This window comes from Carassius auratus, chromosome 13 (genome assembly GCF_003368295.1).
Source record: "Carassius auratus strain Wakin chromosome 13, ASM336829v1, whole genome shotgun sequence".
Lineage (NCBI taxonomy): Eukaryota > Metazoa > Chordata > Actinopteri > Cypriniformes > Cyprinidae > Carassius > Carassius auratus.
Window position 1 is genome coordinate 11213472 of NC_039255.1, and position 22558 is coordinate 11236029.

At 37.9% G+C, this 22558-nt stretch overlaps 2 protein-coding genes across 10 annotated transcripts in view; one reads left to right on the top strand and one right to left on the bottom strand.

The window, feature by feature from the left end:
- Positions 1–2505, top strand: part of LOC113112641 (stromal membrane-associated protein 1-like) — a 99440-nt gene extending 96935 nt beyond the window's left edge. For 8 of the 9 annotated variants that reach the window (XM_026278378.1, XM_026278379.1, XM_026278380.1 and 5 more), the window contains one exon: positions 1432–1586. In XM_026278378.1, the coding sequence (XP_026134163.1) occupies positions 1432–1566 (135 nt within the window). In that variant the 3' untranslated portion in view covers positions 1567–1586. Of the gene's footprint in view, positions 1–1431 lie in introns of all 9 variants that reach the window. The other variant, XM_026278377.1, reaches the window with a different exon arrangement.
- Positions 2484–21731, bottom strand: LOC113112642 (galactosylgalactosylxylosylprotein 3-beta-glucuronosyltransferase 2-like). The gene is made up of 4 exons (XM_026278387.1): positions 17506–21731; positions 11943–12087; positions 6353–6501; positions 2484–3184 (listed from the first exon to the last, which is right to left on the bottom strand). The coding sequence occupies exons 1-4, from the start codon at positions 18082–18084 to the stop codon at positions 3098–3100; spliced, it is 960 nt and encodes a 319-aa protein (XP_026134172.1). The 5' UTR covers positions 18085–21731; the 3' UTR covers positions 2484–3097.
- Positions 21732–22558: the final 827 nt, after the last annotated feature.

Consider the following 22558-nt stretch of genomic DNA (forward strand, 5'->3'; position numbering starts at 1 on the left):
ACTACTGCCATCAAAGTGCCGCTTGTCTCACAGATCCACCGCATTCAATAACATATTTCAAGACGATTACTGTCGGGCTTGGTGAACTGATGATGTGCTGTGAGCAGTATTCCCGTCATCATCCACGGTTTCTTACTGAAGAGATTAGTTTTGTGTAATAAAAGATTGTAATCATTTCAGCCTCTGTATATATGCCAGACAACCCACCGACTGTTCGATTATGTAGTTTTGTACATACATTGTCAACATAGTGCATCAAACTCTTATTTAAAAGAAAGAAACGCCCGTATTCCATTATTTATCCCTTTCGACAGCTGGATAAAGATTGCACAAACTATAGTTCCCAGAATTCAAGTTAATAATGAAAAATGGGGAGCTGCTTATTCGAAACCATTAGTTTTTCTCTCCCTGCTGGTTATGAGCTGTAGAGACGGCGGTATAAATCAGACAGACGTGTCTGATGGGCTGCCCCACCGTCCTCTACACCGGTCTGCTCTCTGGAAGAATACTGGTGGGAGTCAAGGGAAAAGAGTAGAGGTACTGAAAAAATGAAATAGAGAGGGAGGTAGACGAAGAGTAATAAGAAGGGTGATGAGTTTAAAGATCAGAGGACAGCTTAGTCTAACCTGGAAAAAATAAATGAGGAAAAGGGAACATTGGAGGGAAAGGCCATCCGCAGGTGAAATGACTGGGGAGATGATTGGGTACAAACACCACTTTTACTGTTCATGCTACTGTAGAGACTCCACAGAAGCAAGTGTATTTTACTTTTTATAATAATATCAGCTCTGTTCCAAAACCTAGCAGCCTTCATAGACCGCATTCCTAACAGTCATATAATATTGTAAGTAACCGATTTACAACACTCTACACAGGCTTCGCACCACACAAAGGAGACTATTTATTTAAATTGAGTTTACTGTTAGCAAACTAAAGGTGCAATTCTCAAACAAGCATAAAAGTGAATGGCTCATGCAGATGTTATAATAAATTATTTTCATTAAACTGTTTAATAACATTTTAATCAGAAAGATGTTTCAATTAAATATCAGTGGTAATGTTTAAGAAATGTTATTTTTCCTCCAGTCTGCCAATTTGGAAGTTTTTTTTATATATATATATATATATATATATATATATATATATATATATATATATATATATATATATATATATATATAATTTCTCTCATTGAGTTCAGTGCATTCTTGCATTTTCCTCTAGGGATACTTGTAATGTTGGCTTAGTATTAAGCCAAAATGTTGTATTTTAGGAGACGGCACTTTTTGTAAAAAATGTCTTTTTGGAAGCGTGTCCATGGTGCCTTAAAATGCTTCCTCTGTAGGTTTTGGACCATATCTAATTATACTAACAAGTCTTTTGTATAAAGATTTTCACACTTCTGTCTCTCCTCTTGTCTTTTTTTTTCAGATTAACCAGCAGATGTCTGGAGTGAACCTCAACGGTTCTGGTGCTCCAATGGCGTTTGGACCTCCTGGTGCCCCCATGGGCGGCTGGGTGGCACCCCCCTCCGGTCAGACCCTCAGCACCCAGCTCTGGAAGTAAATGAATGAGGGAAGATGGAGGTCAAGGGGCACCACATCCCTCCATCTCTCCTCTCCTCCTCCACCACCACTCGCACCCAGAGTTTTATTCATATACTGTCATATACTTTTTCTCCTTTCTCTTTCCAACCATTACTACTCTGGAGAGCATCGATTCAGACTTCCTTGTGTATTGATCAAGTGAGCGAGACTATGGAGTGGAAGAGACTGGCAGCTTTGAGCGTCTTATTTGCAGTTTTTCTTTGTTGTAGGGGTGGGGGGTTTCAAAACGCATATCGGCTACAAGAAAGCTGCTGGACCAATTATACAGGCTTCTAATATATCTTTACCAAATCAATAGTGAGTCATAGTATTTAAAAGATAGAGGTATGGCTATCATATTTGTGAATTCCCCTTCCTTTTCCTATCTTCTGTAGCCCCATGTCCCAGAACCCTTTAGCGGATATTGTACAGACCCATGTAATGTATGTAATCATGAAATAATCAAACCCCTCGCCCCCAGTCTCCAGCCTCTCACCCTACTGCATCCGTGTAGCTCCATGACAAACTCCATCTTTACTGTGGTGTTTTAATGTGTGCGTTACAGAGAAGCACAGTGAGTGACAGACAAATAAACCTGGACGACTGTACAGCTGTGACGGCTAACGGAAAAAGGGGGCATTGGGGGTCAATAAAAAGGGGGCTTGGGGAAGGAATGATCTTTTTAGCTAGCTAGTTTTGAAAAGTAAGAACCGATCAAAAGTGTGCAGTCGAACACGTCAGTCTCGCCGCTGTAGCAGAGCTTCTATCCTCTCAGACAGGGTCTCTCTGCTGTGCAATAATGTAAACATCGCCACCGTGTCATCCAGGTTTATTTCTATAATGTGTTTACATTTTCTGGTGCCTAGTACAGAGACAGAATATTGTTATTTCCGTGCATTAAACCGTGAATAGCCATGAACTATTGTGTGATCATTTTGTCTAAAGACGCATTTATTGTAAAGTTGTCTTTTATTTCCTTTTTTTTTTTTTTTTTTGCTTTTAACGAGGGTCGTTTGGAATAAAGACAGTTGTAATCCAAAAGTTCTGTCCTTGTAATAGTGTCTCACACTCTTTAGACAGTATTTCCAGGGTTTTTCCATCCACCGATCCTTCAGTTTTTGTGGGCTGTTCGATTCCCTTCAGCAACACTCTACCTCTCTGTTCTAGCGGCTGGTCTTTTTCCACCGCGTTCACAGACATTGATCTGATCCTCCAAGTGTCCAGAGTCTTCAAGATGGGAATAAGATCGTTTTTTCATGTGCAGTTGCCATTTGAAAAACCCTTTCCATGGTTTCTCCTTCCAACACATTACGGGTAATCCAGTGTGACGACACAGTGAGAAGCTTCAGCATATACAGTGAGTGTCAGTAGAGAATACCGAGACCGCTTGGCATGTCTTTTCCACCAGAGCAGGTATCCTAAAGTTCAAAGGTGGTCATCGATTTGGAAAGTGCCAATGATGGCAGGCCTTCATCCAGTGTTATATGACAGTCTTAGTGCAGTGTCACTCGCTAGACCTCTATATAGACAGAGTCCTGTTGTCGCTTTGGTTCGTTACCCAGGTTGACCTTCTCCGTGCGGGTATGCCAGACCAGGACCTGAAAGAAACCATTTGAAATCAGTTATTTTAGAATATGAGAACCCATATTTTATGTACCAAGGCAGTTTACGTACATCACTATAATTGGTTACATATCTTAATTATATCAGATAGAGGCAGTGCAGGGAACGAGAACAGCTAAATGGCCGCACTCAGGTGTGACGCGTCAGTTTCTGAACACATGGCACTGCAGATTGGCTTGTTTTAGCAGAATCATAAGAGATAAATATGGTGCATCAACTCAGAAGTAACCCAAAGCATCCTGTAGTGGCCTCATAACAAGATTTATCCCTCTGGTACTGTAGGTTCTGTAATAATGCCTCTTATGAATTTGTCTGACACTTTGCTGTCTCCTGTTCTTCCCTTGATGAATATTCCCAGGGCCCAGTAAGCTGTAGGACAGGGCTCTATATGTGGCTGAATGTTTTTAAGTCTGAAGGTCTGAGATAGACTAAATTGGAAACTTCCTGAAGTGATTTGTAATTGGTTTGTGGGTGGTTAGACTTCATTAGTTGTGTTTATGTGCTGCTGTCAAAGACATTTGCAGAGTAGTTTCTATTTTTTTATTGAAGGAGAGTAATAATATGTGAAGAATTGAACTTGTTCTGCTTTCATATGTAATAAATCCTTGATTTTTTAAAGTTGATAAGGTAATGGCTACAAAGTGCATAAAGGTTGAAAGCAGTGATATAACAGCAGTGTGGAGGTGTGAAGCCAGAAGTCCTCATGGGCTCTGCTAATTGTAAATGAGTTTCAAGAAAAAGTTATTACAATTGAAACCATTCATAGCTCAGTCATTGCCGTGTATCTATGAGAATATTATAAGACAAGTGTCATTGTCATTATTGCAATGTGTGCCAAACCTTGTTTTGACTTTTAAAATGGAATATTGATGGATGAAAGCACAAATTAATAGAGACAGAAAATGTGACCATTTTAGTTTCAGTAATATCATGTAATGTGTCATTTAGAAGACTAACATTTTCATGGTTTATACTCGTGGATAATTTTTTTTCTCAAATTAATTTTATTTATTAAACTGGTCAAAACTATGATGTTGCACAAGATTTCACAATGACCTTTCTATTCATCGAATAATCATGAAATATTACATTTCCACAAGTATACTAAACATAAAAAAATTCTCGAGGACCCACTCGTATTAGAATGATTTCCTGAAAGACTGTGTGACACTGAAGACTGGAGTTATGGCTGCTAAAAAATTCAGCTTTACCATCATGGGAATAAATGGCATTGTACGTATAGAGAGAGAGAGTATTAATATTTCACAATGTTAGTTTTAACTGTATTTTCAATCAAATAAATGCAGCTTTGATAAGCATATGAGACTTCTTTCAAAAACATTTTAAGAAATCCTCTCGAACTTAGTGTACTTGGTGAGCGGTAGTGTATGAGCAAACAATGAAAAATGTTTCTATCCTCTTTCTATTTATCTAGTCTAGTCTATAAAATTAATGTTAATGTTAATTCATAATAAATTAGATATTCATTTAAACATCTTACATACTGCATTAGTATGTGTAGAAATGAATATTAATAAAGGTTAATAAATGCTAGTTCATATTAGCTAATGAAGAATCTTAGTCTAGAGTTTTAACAATAATTACACCTTAAAATGATTTTTTACAAACAGGATAGAATCTTGTATGACATCAGATCTAATTTTTATTGCCAATAATTGTCAAAGTATTTTAGCTCTTAATAAATGTGTATTACTCATTCATTCAAGTCTGGAATTGGGCTGTCCGATATGAAACGATTTTCTAAACAATGCTTGTGATGATTTTTCTGAGGGTTTCTTTTGAATCTAAACAGGATGAGCATCTGAAGCCTTGAGAGAGGATAATCATTTGAGCGATTGTGTCGTGGGCAGAGTGAAGCATGCTGGCACACTGACAGCAGTCTGGCAGGATTTGGTCTGCAGGAGCACGATTGAGATTGACAATAATAAATAGGAGAGTCTATGCACTGACTTCTGTAAATAAGCCTGTGAATCTCTCTTCACCTCTTCATCTGTGTGGCTTGTTTGCCATCTCTCTGCCAAACTCGAACACAATCCCTTTGCCCTCTTCTTCTTCCTTTTTACCTCGGTCTCTTTTCTCCCTGTCACATCGATTCAGCCTTGATTACTCACATAAGATGACCCCCTCGATCCTACCCAGCCTCCCTGTGCTTAATTTTGAAGTGCATGTTGGGAGGTGGCCATATCGCCCTGCCCGCAGGCTTAGTCACAGTCATCCGCTGGGACCCTCAAGAACGCTTCTACAAATGTGACCTTTCCAAAAGACGTTGCTGGCAGTGCTCCACTTTGGACAGGCACAGCTCAGACCCACGAGGACCCATAACTTTTGGCACAAGTGCTTCATTTTGTTTACTTCCATAATGCCATCATCATATAACTGGACTGCAGCCACAAATTTAAGTATATTAAACTCCCACTTTGTCCAAGTAGCGACTTGCACTTCTTGGTAACTGTCAGTGGCCTTTCTACTCTGTTTTATGAGGGCAATATCTACACGTTTACACCGGCCATGGCATTGTACAGGAACAAACCTGCGCTCCCTGCAGTTTGTTTACAATGCGCACATTATGCTGTGTCTGGCAAAATGACACATAGCTGAGTTGGAAGCATGTCCTGCTCTTTCTGGTGTTCGTGATTAGTGGAATTGTCAGCCCTGCTAATAGTCACTATTAATAACCCAGTGTGGCTACCATTAGGCTAATTGGGTGATAATGATGATGGCAGTAGCAGTGACGCGTGGTACGGGGAGGAAGAGAGCGTTCTGACACGTAAGGTGAGCCGACTGAAGAGATTTGAGCTCCTGAGATAATGGGCCATGGATGAATGCAGGAGCTTTTAGAATCACACCAAGTCAAATACTGTACATATGAATTTGTTTTACAGTTTCAATAGCTCCTTGACAGTGCTATTCACTACTGTCACTGGTAGAAGAATAGAATGCAGTACTACGTTAGGTTTTCAGATTTGTACCAAAAAGATAGGGTTGAGTCACAATGCCTAAACTACTGACTCAGACTCAAGAGAGACATCAAAAACTGGAATTGTTTTTTTTGTTTTGCTTTTTGTAGTAGTAGTAGTATTCATGTCAGTGTGAAGGATGCAAATGCAGGCTTCTCTACTAACCTGTGTACAGTTCTTGGCCTTTGGCTCCAAGTCCTCCACCTTGGTGATCTGTTTGAGAAAATCAGACTCTTGCATCCCTGGTTTGGCTCCTCTTCTCTTGAACAGGGCACGTGGGTTTGACAGGATCACCTGCAGGTTCACTGCAAAACCTGCCAATGAAAAAAAAAAACTGTTTTGCATGCAAAGTTGAAATCAGATATTTAAATAAAATGTTTTTATTACTTTTTCCTTTTTGCTGCTTTTGATGTCATAGCTCATGATAATTATTAATGAAGAGTTTGGAAAGATGTGCGTGCCCTTGAGCCGTGATGGCAGATTGCAAATTGCATACTACCAGGGCTTGAACAACTGCCATTGAGATGAATGGGAATACTAAAAGATAGCTTTCTATAGACCACGTTTGCAAGTGAGACAGTCTGGGCTTCACACAAGCTCCAGAAATTGGACCAAATATAAATCAAAAAGCTTACAGACCTGCAATTGTTTATTGCAAATTTATCTAAAACTAATTATTGTGCAGATAATCTCATTATATATTCAAACACACTCTCTCATTTACGCTGTATTAGCTGTGCACAGATACACGGCTCTCCAGCTTGCTCTTGAACTTATGCATTTCTCATGGGAGCAGGTTGAACCGTCCCACAGCTGCATGTGGGTCAGGATAAGTTTTTCACCCCCTCGTTTCCATTTCTCTCGATGACATCGTCTCAGCTACAAAACAGGAGAAGGACTTTTCAATTTCACCATAGGGAATACCACCCTCTGTTGTGGGCTTTTTATCCTGGGCACAGGCTGTTTTCTAGGACGCTTGCGTTCCAGCTTAAACCACCTGGGCTTCCATCAGATCTGCAGAAGTGAGCTCACAACAGCAATGCAATGTTCATCTAAGCCCTGGCTAACTATGTCCTTGTTCTCTTCCTCAGATCGACATCCATACTGTCAAAGTTTATTTATAGTTGAAGGACAGTCAGCTTTTTTCTTTTGATCTTTTAAAAAAAATGTTATGACTATATTGCCTTTTGATGTCCCTGTTGGAGTATTGGGGGAATGATGTAAGAACCTATGCTCAGAGATTCAGGGACATGGCTTTGATACAGCTGAAGAGCTGGACATCTTTCTGCTGTTACACCAACAGCGCTCCTATCCTGTGATCTAGTTCATGACCAGGGAAGGGTTGCACCTAGCTTTTGTAAGCTCTTTAATTAGGATGGCTTTCAAATCTGTAAATAGAAGTGGTGCAGAAAAAAACATTTATGTTGTTTTGGTTGAAAAATCCCCCCATAAAACTATACATTTCTAGGGAAAATGTTATACATCAATCATGAAATAATAAGTATATTTAAATATGTAAATCATATTAATAAACTCTCTAACATGAATAAAGGACAATGAGTAAATACAAATATAAAACAATCTGTAAAAAGCAAATTGGAAAATGCACTTTTTAAATTAGTTTCACTAATAAGTGTCACTAACAATTAACTTATTTTCATAAAGTTAAATGTCAAAAGGATTGAATTCTGGTACAATATGAGCTCATTGATGTAATTTAATCAGTCTGCTGTTGTATTCCATCTGTTCACACATACACTAGTTTAAATGTTTGCGGTAATTTTTAATTAGTATAACTGCACATTAAATTGATTAAAAGTGACAAAATATTTATAATGTAACATTTTAAATATTACAAAATATTTATAGTGTTCTTTAGAACTTTATATTCATCTTATAATTCAAAACAAATGTATCATAATTTCCACAAAAAAATATTAAATAGCACAAATGTTTTCAACATTATTTGGATGCTAAAGATTCAGCTTTGCATAACAGGAATAAATTACATTTTAAAATAGATTAAAACAGAAAACTTATTTCAAGTAACCAATTTGGTGTAATAATACGGTGTAATAATATTTCACACAAATTACTGTTTGTACTCTATTTTTGATCAAATAAATGCACCCCTGGTGAGCCTCAGAGACTTTTATATATTTTTTTTATATTTTTGTTAAACATAAAAAATCTTACCAACCCAAACTGTATTAAGGATACTGTAGATTCAACTCAATTTAATTGCACAGTTCTCAAATATTAAGTAGTGTGCAAATTATAGCATAGTGCCCACCAAAGAAGCTGTTAGAATAATGTAATGAGTGCATTTTATTATTTTACAAATATTATAAAATATTTGTAAAGTAAAATTCTGCAAATTGTTCCCCAGACCCATAGGAAAAAAAATATATATATATATATACTTGTTACACAGATCATGTAAAAGCTAGTGTGACTCATGCAAGGACTAATCACTGTGTACACTACAGATGTTGCTTTTTGTTACTGTTTATTCTCGTGCACAATCTTTTCAAACCTTCTCCGCCTAATGCGCAAAATTTCACTATTGTGTGTTAAAAAGGTTTCCATGTTAAGACGAGCACTTGAGCTCCTCTTCAGGTGAGAGCAGTGCTTGAATGAAATGAGAGAGGTGGTTCAGGACCTTTTCTCTGCTATTGTGTTTGCTCTCAGAAGAAGCTGTACGGCAGGAATACTAAATAACCTCATTGTTCTCAGCTTTTGTTCAGGGAGAAGTATAGTAGAGCCGGGGGATTTATGAACCTTAAACAGCTCATAGAACATGTGTTTAGTCTACAGCAGCGATATGAGGAAGCGTATACATTGTGCAAAGTGTTTGAGAAGGGAGATGCTCACTGTCAGGGCTTGACAGTAATGCATTATGTCTGATGAAAATGATGATGATATTATGGGTGAGCGAACAAGTGTGAAGAATACAGGCTATGGAAGAGGAGCAATAGTGGTAGTAACGGAGATCACATGAGCGAGAGATGATACCATCTCTTGTTATTAGAGTTTCATGAACAGCATAATATCCAGAGGCAGCACTGGAGTCTGGGGAATTAGGGATTGCTTTAACTACGCACTGCTATCTCTGACGCTGTATTCATTCCCTCGAGCTGGATAGAAGCCCTGCTTCTCTCCATTTGGATGTTTCCAACCTGTCAGCATCTTTTCAACCCACCCTCTTTAATGCATTGCTTGAGAGCTTATGTTTGTTAAAAATGCACAGAGAAATTGCTGAATTTAGCTTTGGTAAAGGTGCTTTTCGGCAATTATAGGGAGCAGAGAGCAAATGGTTGCCCCGTCACCTCACTTCTACCTAAAGTACAGGGTATGTGTCATCTTTTCCTACCTGTTATGCATTGTAATAGTGTGTCTTTTTTTTTTTACACTGTTGAAATACAGTTTAACATAAAAGCCATTTGAAAGCTGATTTCCCCAAAAAGTGTAAACACAGTTGCTTTTAACATCCCTTTTTGGGAATCCCGACCAGCCTGACATTAAAACTTCCGAATTACTTTTGTTCATTTAGCATATGCTTTTCTCCAAAGTGATTTAAAAATGTGGAACATCACAAGCAATTTTTCAGAAGAGCCAACAATATTTGCAGTACACATTGCCAAGTGCCAGGAGTTATTACAGGAAGTGCTTTTGTTTATTGTGTTTTAGTTAAGTGCTTGTGGAAGAAGTGTCTTCAGCTCTTTCTTGAAGGTTTTGATGGTCTCAGCAGATTGGGAAGGGGTTGGCAGATCACTCCTCCAGAGAAGAACAGAGACAGTGAAGTTTCACTTAGGACATGTACGCGACTTGTACTAAAAGTTTTTCCTATGCATTTCTGAGAGATTTAGTGTACAGATGACAACAACAATCACCTAAGTGAACACAGTTCATACGGAGACGTGAAAATGACTAAAAACACTGGATGCATGCCAGGCCAGTAGTTGGCAATGTAACTTTGCAAAGAAACCCTATACTCCTGTGCACATGCATTCTTCAAGTACGTGCTCGTGTGCGCCTATATACTGAATACACAAAACGCATACACGTGACATCACCTTCCAAACTTTCACAAATAAGCGTTGTTGCTTAAAAAAAACACATGAACACATTTTTTTTTAAATAGTAATTACTTTCCTTTAACATTAACCAAGCCTGGTTCTTGGTACCTTCCCTTTGTAAACATTGACATGACTAGCTGATCTAGCTAGTATCACTAGTATTGTATAGGAGAAAAGCCTCTTCAGAAGACTCTTGGTGTTTCAAAGACCCCCCCCCCCAGCTTAGAGCATTCCTTTTGCATGCTATCTCTATATAGGAACCGCTTTGCTGCCTGCTTTGGGCCAATTTTATATGCCTGTTTGAAACGATTTTGGTGAGGGGAAGTCTGGAAAGTGTCAACAAAACCAAACTGCAAAGAAGTCCCATCTGCTTATCTGTGCAGGCAAGCTGCTCCTCACACAGCTGATGTTGTAACTATCAGCAGCATTTGGTATAACATGGGCAGAATATCCTTCAGAACACGAGAAGATGGACAGAGATATGGATGGTGGAAGTTCAATAACTTAATAACATTAAATAAAGTTTAGAGTACTGAAGTTTGGTGAAACTTGAAGACATAATGCCCCAGCTAATGATGTTCTGCTTCTCCAATACTTTTAAGACATTTATAGTAATAGTTCTGAACTCTAAGAATGTCTTCATCGAGTCGTTAATGGATAGTTATTTGGTCACAGTAGCTCACCTGCAATGACACGTGTCATGGTTTGATTCCTAGGAGAACCAATATACTGAAAAAATTGATATCTTGAATGCACTCTAAATCATTTTGGATAAAAGCATCTGCCTAATGAATGAATGTCATTTAAATGGAAGCTTTCAGATGGGCAGGATGTAAAAAAGAAATGTGTTATGCATTTTACACAAATTAGTTCTGGAATTGAAAAACCAGCTGGGTTGATGGAAAGTGCAAGCCAACTAAAACCTGTTATTTAAAGAAATATTTAACCAAAAATCTTTCTTTGTCACTCAAGGGAGTGGGCCAGATCTTGTTTAGGGCCTATGAATATTTGAAATTGAGAAATGGATATTTTTAAGAACTGGTCAAACAGTTTTTGTTAAATGGCTGCATAATCTTTAATACTAAACCAGATATAAAAATCCCATTGTCATGATGCAAAGGATTTTTCATGTCTAAGAAATGATTTTTTTTGTAGTTTTTCAGGATGCTCATATTAACCATTTACAGTGAGCGGTTTCAGCACTGAGTGGTGAAAATGCACTATAAACCAATACTGCTTTTTGTAAAGCAACATAAAATAATGAATTGACAAATTATTTAGCAATTTGAGGTGGTTTTCATTCTATTCCATAGTTTTCAATGACACACTCCAATAGCCATTTATAAAAAAAATAGAAATAACTTTATTTATATCACTGTTATTATGACCTGCAGTTCTGTTACACAGCAGAGATGCTGTCAGTGTGACTGAATGCTTTTGTGTTAATGTTGCATCCCGCACATAGTGTATAACGGGCATAATTGTCACATATTCAAATACATGTGCCTTTTTTTCCTGTTTGGGTAACAATGTTGCAGCAAGATTTTTATGAACCATTATTGTAAAAAAAAAAAAAAAAAATGTATTAACAACCAGTAAAAAATTGCTAGTGGTATTTAAATGACCGTGCATGTTGTTAAATGAAATATTTTCAAGAGATCTTAGTGGTGTCTTACCAGCCATGTCAATTGCAAATGGCCTGTCGGCCTTCCAGCCTGTGTACCAGCCGACCACTTTCCCCTTTTCCACTAAGGGCCGCTCGTACCTCCGGCCTCCAACGAGTCCCACCGGCCACACTGACACTCTCCTGGTTGACCGCATCTGAACAGTCGAAGGCAGAGCAATAGTAAATATGATATTACAAGCTTAATCCACTATGTAATCATAAAGATCTGCAGAGTCTTGTTGTGCACCCTTCAGTCAGTTCTTTGGACCTTTATAGTGCTGACCATATGCAGTAGTTAGTCTATTATTATTTTTAAAGGAACAAATGTTGGACCACCACACACATACAGTATGGCTTATTATAAAATCCTGGCTCATTTTCAGCATAAATACGTCTGTCCACCTGCAGTCTGCTGGAGACAGCACACATTGCTCTTCAGTTTCATAAACACGATCACATCTGATTGAATCACCCACCAACACTAAAACTGTCATTTCCAACAAGATACTATCTTACTTGAGGAATTTTAAACGTTCTGCTGAAAGAATCTTGTTTTCCCTTCGTTCCTTCATATATAATAAAAATAAAAATGATTTGTCACTGGGGAAATGAGCGTGGCTGCAATTTCTCAAACAAATGGTCAGAGTAGCCTTTGAATATTTAATGGTTGTTCTATTTATGCGAGTGCTGTACGCAGTCGGGTGACGGTGCCTGTGTCTGTGGCTGGCGGCTGTAAGCTACGGACAAGCTTTGAAGCCCAAACTGCTGCCCCTTTAGCTGTATTTCTAATGTCTGTCTTCCTCCCTCTCTACAAAGGCTCCAACTCCATAATGGTGCTCTTAAAGTCTCACGCAGCTCAAAGGCAAAGAATTCTCCCCAGCAAAGAGGATGTCATCTGCAGGTGCCAAGCATCCTTTTGTGTTGAAGTTGACAACAAGGGCAACAGGCACAGCCATCAAATGCAATGTCACATACATTGTTCTTAGAGCTGAGCTCTTAAGCTACAGGCGCCTATGGCAAGGCATCTGTATTTGGCTGTTTTTGTGACCCATGTGTTTTCCTGCAGGGACAGGGAATATGAAAGTCTGGCCCCATTTTGACAACATGGTGCAGAGAAATAAATTTGTACTAGACGAGTGTTTTCGATATCTTTAGGCAGGTAAAATCACCTTTGATAGCAAAACTCTACATGCTGCCTCACTGTTCCAGAGAGGGTTCAAACAATGCTACAACAAAATCAGAGTAAGGAACTATATTTCTAGGGAAAGACGGGTTACAACTGAGAACAATGAATCAAATGTAGGATTTGCTGTGATGTGGCATGAAAGCCACAAGGCAGAGTAGGGGAATACACAGTATATTGTACCACTAAACTCAAAATATGACTTTATTATGACCATGTGCTGACGATTCATACACAGCACAAAATTAAATTTTTCGACTCGCTTTCCAGTAAAAATATCTTAAAATACTTGAAACAAGAAGCAACACTGCATAAAATACTACAATACATTTTATCCTAAATATATACAAGGATGTTGGTAAATAAATTGTTTCTGTTCCCATTGACTTGCATTGTATGGACAAAAAAAACAGTGGAAGTCAATGGAATTTAAGTTTATTAGGTTGCAGACCCAAATTTTGGTCTGTTTATTGTGCTCAGCAGAAGCAATATATAGATACAGGTTTGGAATGACAGTTAAGTAAATGATTACCGAATTCTAATTTTTGGTTGGGATTAAACATAAACAAGGAGAAAACAAGTAAGTATAAAACAAGGATATCATACAGTATGACCCTCACATTTCACATGGAAAAACAAACGGTCTAATAAAGCACCATATTAGATGTGAAAATACAAGGTATGTGTCCTTTCTTGTAATGCTCTTCAGTTGCGTCACATTGTGAATGTGAGAAAGAATGCAAACAAAGATGTTTCTGATTGGCTAATTTGTGATCGCGTATATCATGCTGTCTTTTTTTAGTCTGACAAATTGTTTGCCATTTTCTATCCAAAAAAATAATAATGCATGTTTATTTGTGTGTTTAATGATATTTGAGCTATTTCCACTCAAAATCTTTATGGTAGAATAATCTTCCATATTCCACTCAGGTATTTAAAGACTTTTTTTTTCACTAGAACTTGATCACTAATCAAAAAAACTATTGTTTCACTGTTGCTATGTCATGTCTGTGTCATTCTAGCTTGTACTTTTGAAGCCAGCTTTGAGAGTTTGCATTGCAGTTCTTCTAAGTTACTGTCGCCTGAGGATGAATCACTCGAGCTATACGTTTCTCATTGGGGAAAACAGTATGTGCTAAATGAATACATTTCCTATGTGTCATTAATATTTGTCATTAAGAAACACTAGCTGTTTAAAGAGGCCCGAACGACTCTCATTGTTGTGCTGTGTAATGTGTTTGTGTTAAGCAGAGCAGGGGTCATCAGCATAGTGACAGTGCGCTCTACCCCTCAGGGGCTGTTCCATGTGTTCATCCACATGTCCAGCTGTGTTCAGGACAACTGGAGAGAGAGAGAGAGAGAGAGAGGCAGAGGGAGGGATGCACAAAGCTAGCATTGAAGGAATTGGATAGGTTGGATAGGAGTAGAATAATTGATGATAAATGATATGATGAGCTATAAGTGCAGGGTTTGGACAATTGCCAAGAGAGGTACAAATATGTTGTGTTACTGTAGAATGGACAGAAAATGTAATGCAGAGGAAGAAACCTCTTCTGTTCTTATATCACTCGTCTGCGGTCTTATTCCTAGTGAACTTCTTATGCTTTCCAAGAAACGTCCAACCATCAGACATCAAGTAAAGCAAAACATTTACATGGTAATTCTTACATTTTGGTGGCTAATTCATTTGATTTTGTACATTTTCATTCAGTCTTCTTACACCCCACTGACAGAACTTGTAAAATAGTTGTTTTCTCATGTGATTGGCTCAACTAACAATGGAAATTCTGTCATCACATGTGGTGTCCTTGTTGGACTCAAAAAAATAAATAAAAATAAAAATAAATAAAATTATAATAAAATAATGTTAAAAGTGGTCCATATGACTTGTGCACTACATTTATATTTTGCTTACTGTACTGTCCATCTTATTTTTTAATGTGGAAATAAGCGTTTTTTGTGAATGTGTGAGACTTCAGATTCATTAGCCACTATAGGGAAATAACAAGAAGAATAACAAAGTACTGTAAAATAAATAAATAAATAACAGCATATGAGTTTGGAATGACATGAGGGTAAATTACAATATAATTTATTTTTGAGAGCGCTACTTTAACCCTACTGATTACACTCTTATAATTACCAGAATCCTGCTGACTTGATCAAAAACATATCCTGAATAAATATGTGCAGAATTGAAAAGGTTTTTGATGTGTGCAAGACGTAGAAAAGCATACACATTCTCAAATGAAGAGTGTCTCCACTCATCACTTTGCTGTGTTACTGTTTCATCCATCGTCCGCAGACAACCGTTTAAACAGACAAATCCTAATTTCCCAGCTGTCAGGTCACTCTCTCATTTCTCTGTGACTTCCACTGCCTTAAACTGGGTTAAATCACTCTGCTTGACTACACAGTATACTGGGTCGCCTTCACTTAAGGGATAGTTCACCCAGAAATGAACAGTCTGTCATAATTTACTCTCAATTTGTTTTAAACCTGAATTAGTTTCTTGCTTCAGTTGAATGGAAAAGTTATTTTGGAGAATGGGGTAACCAAAAAGGTACTGGTCCACAGCGACTTCCATCGTATTTTTTTTCCTACTATCCTACTATCAAAGTCAATGGGGACCAGCAACTGTTTGGTGACCCACATTGTTCAAAATATCCTATTTTGTGTTCAGCACAACAAAGAAATTAATACACAACATGAGAGTAAGGTAAATAATGGCAGAATTTTAATTTTGGGGTGTCCCTTTATGTGTGTCAACTGTTGTGCTTTTGAAACTCATAAGAAATAGTTTGCAATGGCGAGATAAAACACATCACATAAATAACTATCTGGGGGATAGATGTCACAGCGAAGTCTCCTGATGCACTGCAAGTTATTTATTAATTGCCTCCTTTTTATATATTTCTCTTTCTCTTTAACTATATACGTATTTAAATGTAATGCAGCAACCTTGTGGAGTACCAAAAAATCTCATACAGTGACAACATAGAGGTTGAATTGACTTTAATACCTGTTTTAAATTATTAGGTTTTCAATTTTATTACATTTTTACAGTGCATGTTCTCCAGGCAAATACTGTATAGAGGCAATTGATTGTGTCTGTATATCACACTTCGTAAAGCAGGTGGATCTACGCACTAGACTTATAAATGTATTTGTCGGGAGTTGTAGATGCTATATTGCATTTGGTGGAAAAATTAAGAGGAGCATATATTAATGTGCTGCTTCTTATGGAAAAATTTACTCGTTCTGCACCATTTGAGTAGACATATTTGACATATCATATGTGATCCTGGACCACAAAACCGGTCATAAGTAGCACAGGTATATTTTTAGCAATAGACCAAAATGAGTCAAAAATGAGGCCAAAAATCATTAGGATATTAAAGGGTTAGTTCAACCAAAAATGAAAATTATGTCATTAATGACAAGGTATATGGTATGGTATGTCCAGAAAGGTAATAAAAACATAATTAAAGTAGTCCGTGTGACATCAGAGGGTCAGATAGAATTTGTTGAAGCATTGAAAATACATTTTGGTCCAAAAATAACAAAAAATTTCAATGCTTCAGCAAATTCTAACTGACCCTCTGATGTCACACGGACTACTTTAATGATGTTTTTATTACCTTTCTGGACATGGACAGTATACAGTACATACATTTTCAATTAAGTCATTAATGACATAATTCTCATTTTTGGGTGAACTAACTCTTGTAAGTTAGGACCATGTTCCATGAAGATGTTTAGTAAATTTCCTACCGTAAATATATCAAACTTATTTCTTGTTTAATAATATGCATTGCTAAGAAGTTAAGAACTTCATTTGGACAGCTTTAAAGGCTATTTATTTTCTCAATATATTTTTGTACCCTCAGATTCCAGATTTTCCAATAGTTGTATCCTGACCAGGCCTGTACCAACAAACCATAGCCTACATCAATGGAAAGCTTATTTATTCAGCATTCAGATGATGTATCTCAATTTCGAAAATTTGACCCTTGTTAATGGTTTCGTGGTCCATGGTCACATATCAGGATCAGGATAGCAGAGACACTGTGGTGTCTGTTTTGTTCATCATCATCTTCTTTCTTTCTTTCTTTCTTTTGTCTTTTCTTTCTTTTTTTCTTTTTTTAACTGTAGCTATAGCAAATCCCAGCCAAATCTAGACAGAACAATTCATAGAGACGCATGGAGGTGAGCTTATGACTTGGACCAGTGTCAACAAGCATGAGGTTATGCCATGTAACATTTCTATTTGCGTAATTGCGTTGCTTTTCTATCCATCTATACTTTATTTTCATTTTTCAGATTCATCTCAATCCTTACTCGTCTAAGTAGAATTAAGCCAATAGCCATCTCAAGAAGTCGTGTTTACCTCTTCAAATAACGCAAGGCTGTAAGTGTTATCATCATCCGCGAAGAAAACGACTCCTTTATCTTTGACTGAGCGATGTCCTCTCAGCCAGCCGAGCGCTAAGTTCCTCTGCTCGGTCGCTCGGGGCATCCCTGTCCGCTTGAACCTGCGCGGGGTGAACACGTTCAGGTGAGTGAATCGCAGCCCGGAGCGGGCGAGAAACCGAGAAACCAGCTCCGTGTGGGAGTTCGAGTCCTCCACCACGATCCAGTGGAACTGCGGAACCTGGCGGAACGTGTTTGCCAAGCGGGTGAGTTCTGCTTTCTGCACCGCTCGGCTGTAAGTAGGAGTGATGGCATAAATGACCGGGAGAGATGTGGCGTTACTCCCGCTGTTGCTGCTGCTGCTGATGCTGGTGCTGCTGCTCCGGGTCGTCCTGACGACCTGCCGCTGCTGCTGCTGCACATTTCCCAGCCGAGACAAATAAAAGCTGGCCGTGTTCCGAACAGACAATCTCTTTGTATCGATGTCGATCACGATGATCACTATCAAGATCCACGGAAGAAGGATGAAAAAGCGAGTGTAGAAGATGGATTTCATTGTGCCCGAAGATCCAGCGCTGCTTAATGTGAAGAATTAACAGTCAACAAACAGAGCAGCTCATTCAGAGCCGATCATTGAATTATTGCAGATTATTACTTTTTAAACTTCCTTTAAAGCCGTGTTTTTAGCCAGTATCCGCGATCGTGTAAACTTCCCATTCCCGTTTCCTAAACGCGCTGTTGCGATGCCATCCCGTCCTGCGCTCCGCCAGAGAGTCCGTTCCCTGAGATGATGCTCCCGATATATAGCACAGGGAGTTTACAGTCGTTCAGCGAAGAGAACAGTGCCAAAAATAGCAACAGGTCATTGTTTTAGGCACGTGCATATTGGAGAACAATAAATCCATTTAGGTTTAATGATTACTCAAAACTGCATCGAATGATGGGACTGAGCTGATGGTGTGACGCTGCTGTAGTCGGATGAAATGAGGAAGACTGAGACTCCAAACTGAGATTTCACCCTCCCCACCTGTACAGAGAGCGAGATAGGAATCGCTTGCATTGTTGTCTGTATTTTTGCGCGATAGCAGATTTCGTGTAAGCAAATATTCACATATTTGTCTGTCAGTCAGTTTGTTCCAGAGGGACTGTCAGATGGAACAGAAGGTGTGTCTGAATATCATGCTGAAAGTCAGTTGATTTCTGGGTGGTTTCTATGGCATAGAATTTGCTGTTTTCTTTAACACCATTTAAAGCTACAGGTAAGATATCTGAGTTATGTAGAATATGTTGAGGGAAACTGCTAGCCAAATGATTTTTGTTCTGTTGATCAATGTAAAATGTAACTAAATTAATATTGCTTAAAATGGCAATTAATTGTCAGCTTGTATATGAAGGCCCTGTGAAATCCATCCCCATTTTTCCACATTAACAATATAATTGATTTACGACTCAATCTGTTGACGTTCATTTGCTTCAGGCATATTCCCATCTGTAGATTTAGCAGATCACTTGAAGGCATAAACAAAGTATCCCGATGCATGACTAACAACAAGGTAAAACGCAACATGGCAATTTATTAGATTTAACAGTCAACATTGTAATCAAAATGGCTGACACATTGCCTGCAGGCTTTCATGATGTTCATTTCAGCGCTGGTGTGTCTATATAACTGTCTTGTGTCTCCATTCACAGTGCGATGACAGCAATTGATTGTGACATCCAGCCTTGTCCTCCCATCCTCAACATGCCACCCCCTGTCACCACAGACAATGTCAATCACAGAAAATAGAAGCAACTGTCAGAGACGCTATCTCATTGTGGACACCCTTTTGTTGTAAATGACTGAAATCTGACAGGTAACAGTGGCTATTGTTCATTTCATTGCATCTAGACTGAAAGAAAAGCACTGTGAAGTATAAGGAGAAGCAAAATGGTTATGGCATGATTATTTAAGAAACAAGCTCCAAGTCTTGGACGTAATGGAATTGATCCACAGTGAACCGTTCTATTACATGGAGCAAGTTTTTTTTTTTTTTTTTTTGGTGAGAACTGAGGAGATGTGATGGCATGAAATAAGGAGGATTTATGCTGTTCCGAAGGAATTATAGACACTATGATACACTTCAAAAAAGAAAATGCAGTTTTTGCAGTCAATCTAATCTGGTAATCCTCCCATCTTCCTTCATGCTGATGACGCTTTGCAAGAGAGCATGGACAGTTTAATGGTTTTCAGTGGTGGGGGAGGAGGAAAACAAAAGCTGTTTATTAATGGAGAAATATCCTTTCAATACTTATGCATGCTGATGAAGCCAACAGAATGCAATAACAACCAATTAAAGCAGTGCCCCATGAAAACAGATCACAGCACAACTAAATCAAACGATAATTTAGGTCTCAATTCAATAAGAGTAAGGCAAAGCAATTTAGTTCTTCACAATAAACAGGAAGTATAGAATGCATTTGTCAACACCAATTGCAGATAAATAACTTTTCATCACTTTCCATTATTGTGCGAATTCTGCTTAAGCCAATACATTTTCTAAACATAACTCAATGGAATCAATTGGTCTGGATTTAACAGCATTAGGTCTCTGTTCTCGAAGCTACAGAAACAAATTGCTGTTGGACTTTTTCTCAACTAAAAATCGAAGCATTCAAATAGTTTCACTTGTTCCAAGCATAATCTAATTTTCGAGCGAAATGCATCTAATGTTTCAACCTGATAATGGTTTGTGTTTCCAATTCTGCCACCATTTCAGCTGTACAATAAATTGAGTTGTAAGATGTATAGCAAAATTGGCTTAATAGCTTGAATGCCAGAGTAATTTAACTGACTTGGTGTGTGAATAATTTCCAGAACAGAGTCAGATGTGTGCTGGTCATGCAACCAAATCTCTAAATGACAGAAGTAGCTTTGCAAGCTCTTTCATTTCAAGGAGACTGAAGAAAGTGCTAATTCGAAGCATCCATCCAAGCAAGCATACAATCAATCTTTTTTTCCTTTCTTTTTGTAGTTAACATCTCTTTTCATTGCAAATGTCATCAGCTTTTTCTAATGCTTTCTTCGAGAATCTCATGATGCTCTTTTTTAATCAGTGAATAAAAGCAATGCTTGTACAGCAATGAATGATGACCTTGAATCTGTGGCAGAATATCATGCTGCGTGATAGATTTACATAACAAAAGATGTCTCTTGGAGCTCAATCACAAGTAAACAGAGCCGAAGCGGTAACATGGCATTTCACAGGCCACATACAGTATTACCAGTACATTAATAGATGATGTCCTCAATCTGGGAGCCCTGGGATAAAAATATATTAGCACCTGTGATACCAAAAGGTTCTCTCACACTGTGGCTAACTTAAGCATTTACCTGTAGGATACTTTGAATTACTGAATGATATGTATTTGTTGCCACACACGGTATATTCATTATTTCCTAGCATTAGCAGAGCAACTTGGTGATGTAGTGATAGCAAGCAAGATTGTCTTAGCACTGCACTTTGTCTTCATGGGACATACATGCAGTAAAAGGTCATTTAGGTCCCTAATTAATCCATGGGGAAATTATATCTGCTAGCAAAAGAGAGACTGAATGAGAGAGTTCGCTATCCACACAAATGCAGCATGATGTATTTGAAATACTGGCTATCTTTTAAATTCTATATATTGGTCAGAAGATAATCAAAAATTTCAAAAACTCATATAAAATGAGTATGATTTTAAATTTTGAAATTCATACATTTTCTTCTTTTGCACATTATGACTGGAAAGAAAAAATCAGGTTAGTCCAATGTGCAAATATTTAATAGTAAAAAAAATAAAAGAAAAAGAAAATCATATGGCTGCTATAATAAGTGTTACCGTTTCTTCCTATTCTATCTTTTCAAGTGGTCCTTCTCTTAGCCCTTTAAACGGTCTGATCTGACCTTCATCTTCATGTCTTGAATGGCTGGTTTCGTGGCTGTGGTGTGTGTGCTGTTTGCTCTCAGCAGCGATGTAGCAAGTTCCCATTTAGTTTCAATAAAAACACAGCTGTGCTTATATACATCCTAACTCTTTTCTCACTTGAAAGAAAACAATGAGGAAATAAACAAAAGAAAATGTTTTCACGTTCTATCTGAGAAGGCATTTACAAATCATGCAGAATAGAGAATTGCATTTTGACAGAGTGCTCCGGCAAAACCAAGAAATCACTGGTGTTCACAATTGCATCTGGCACAGGGAACTTGGCAAGGCCTTCTACACTGTAAAAAATTATTTAGCAGTTTAGTTGTTTCAATGAATTTTTTTATGTTGACACAACTTGCAGTTACTGAATTTGTTCATTCAACTAAAAATTTTAAGTTTTCAGTGTCTCAACTAGTTTGAAAGTTGACTGAACTAGGTCATTTGTCCTCATAACTTAAAAAAATTTGTTGACTCAATTCAATAGCAATATCACGTTCAGAACATCACTTATCGCGAGATCTCGTTATTCTCCTGAATGCTGTTGAAGAGAGAAGAAGGTCTTCAGCCATTCTAGTCAGTTTCTCCTCAAAGTTTGGACATTTTACTAGAATACAACTTTGGTAAGTAAAATATTCGTATTTATTGGCTTAATGTGTAAAATTACATTTGTTGTCTCAGAAGAGTAAGTATTGTTTTAAGAGTCGTATATTCTGTATGTAAGTTACTGTATGTAAATGTTCGTTTCGCGGCACTCTGAAGCCTCAAAATACAGGCGGTTCCACAGTATTCTCCTTATAAATATTAAAACAGATATTCTCCCATGCTGGACAGCGGAGCTGAACTTATGTGGAGCACGATAAAAATACAGTTTGTATGTATTATTTGAGCCCAGGGCTGCGTTAGAGGCCGTGCAAACAGAGCGCGAGAGCTCAACGCGGATCACTGTATGGATTAAGAACGGCGGGAATAAAAAAAAAGGAACTGCTCTAAACCTGACAGCGTAAGACATTCGTCAGAATATACATCGATGAAACATTAAGAGAAAAAAGAAGATTCCTACTCGAACTGTGTCTTTTCTG

What these genes read in the sequence shown, in the direction of transcription:
- LOC113112642 (XM_026278387.1), bottom strand. Translation starts at nt 18,084, where the DNA reads ATGAAATCCATCTTCTACACTCGCTTTTTCATCCTTCTTCCGTGGATC. An exon ending in GCCTTGCGTTATTTGAAGAG is followed by an intron (nt 12,088 to 17,505) that starts GTAAACACGACT and finishes TCGACTGTTCAG; the next exon opens with ATGCGGTCAACCAGGAGAGT. An exon ending in ATTTGCAATTGACATGGCTG is followed by an intron (nt 6,502 to 11,942) that starts GTAAGACACCAC and finishes TTTCATTGGCAG; the next exon opens with GTTTTGCAGTGAACCTGCAG.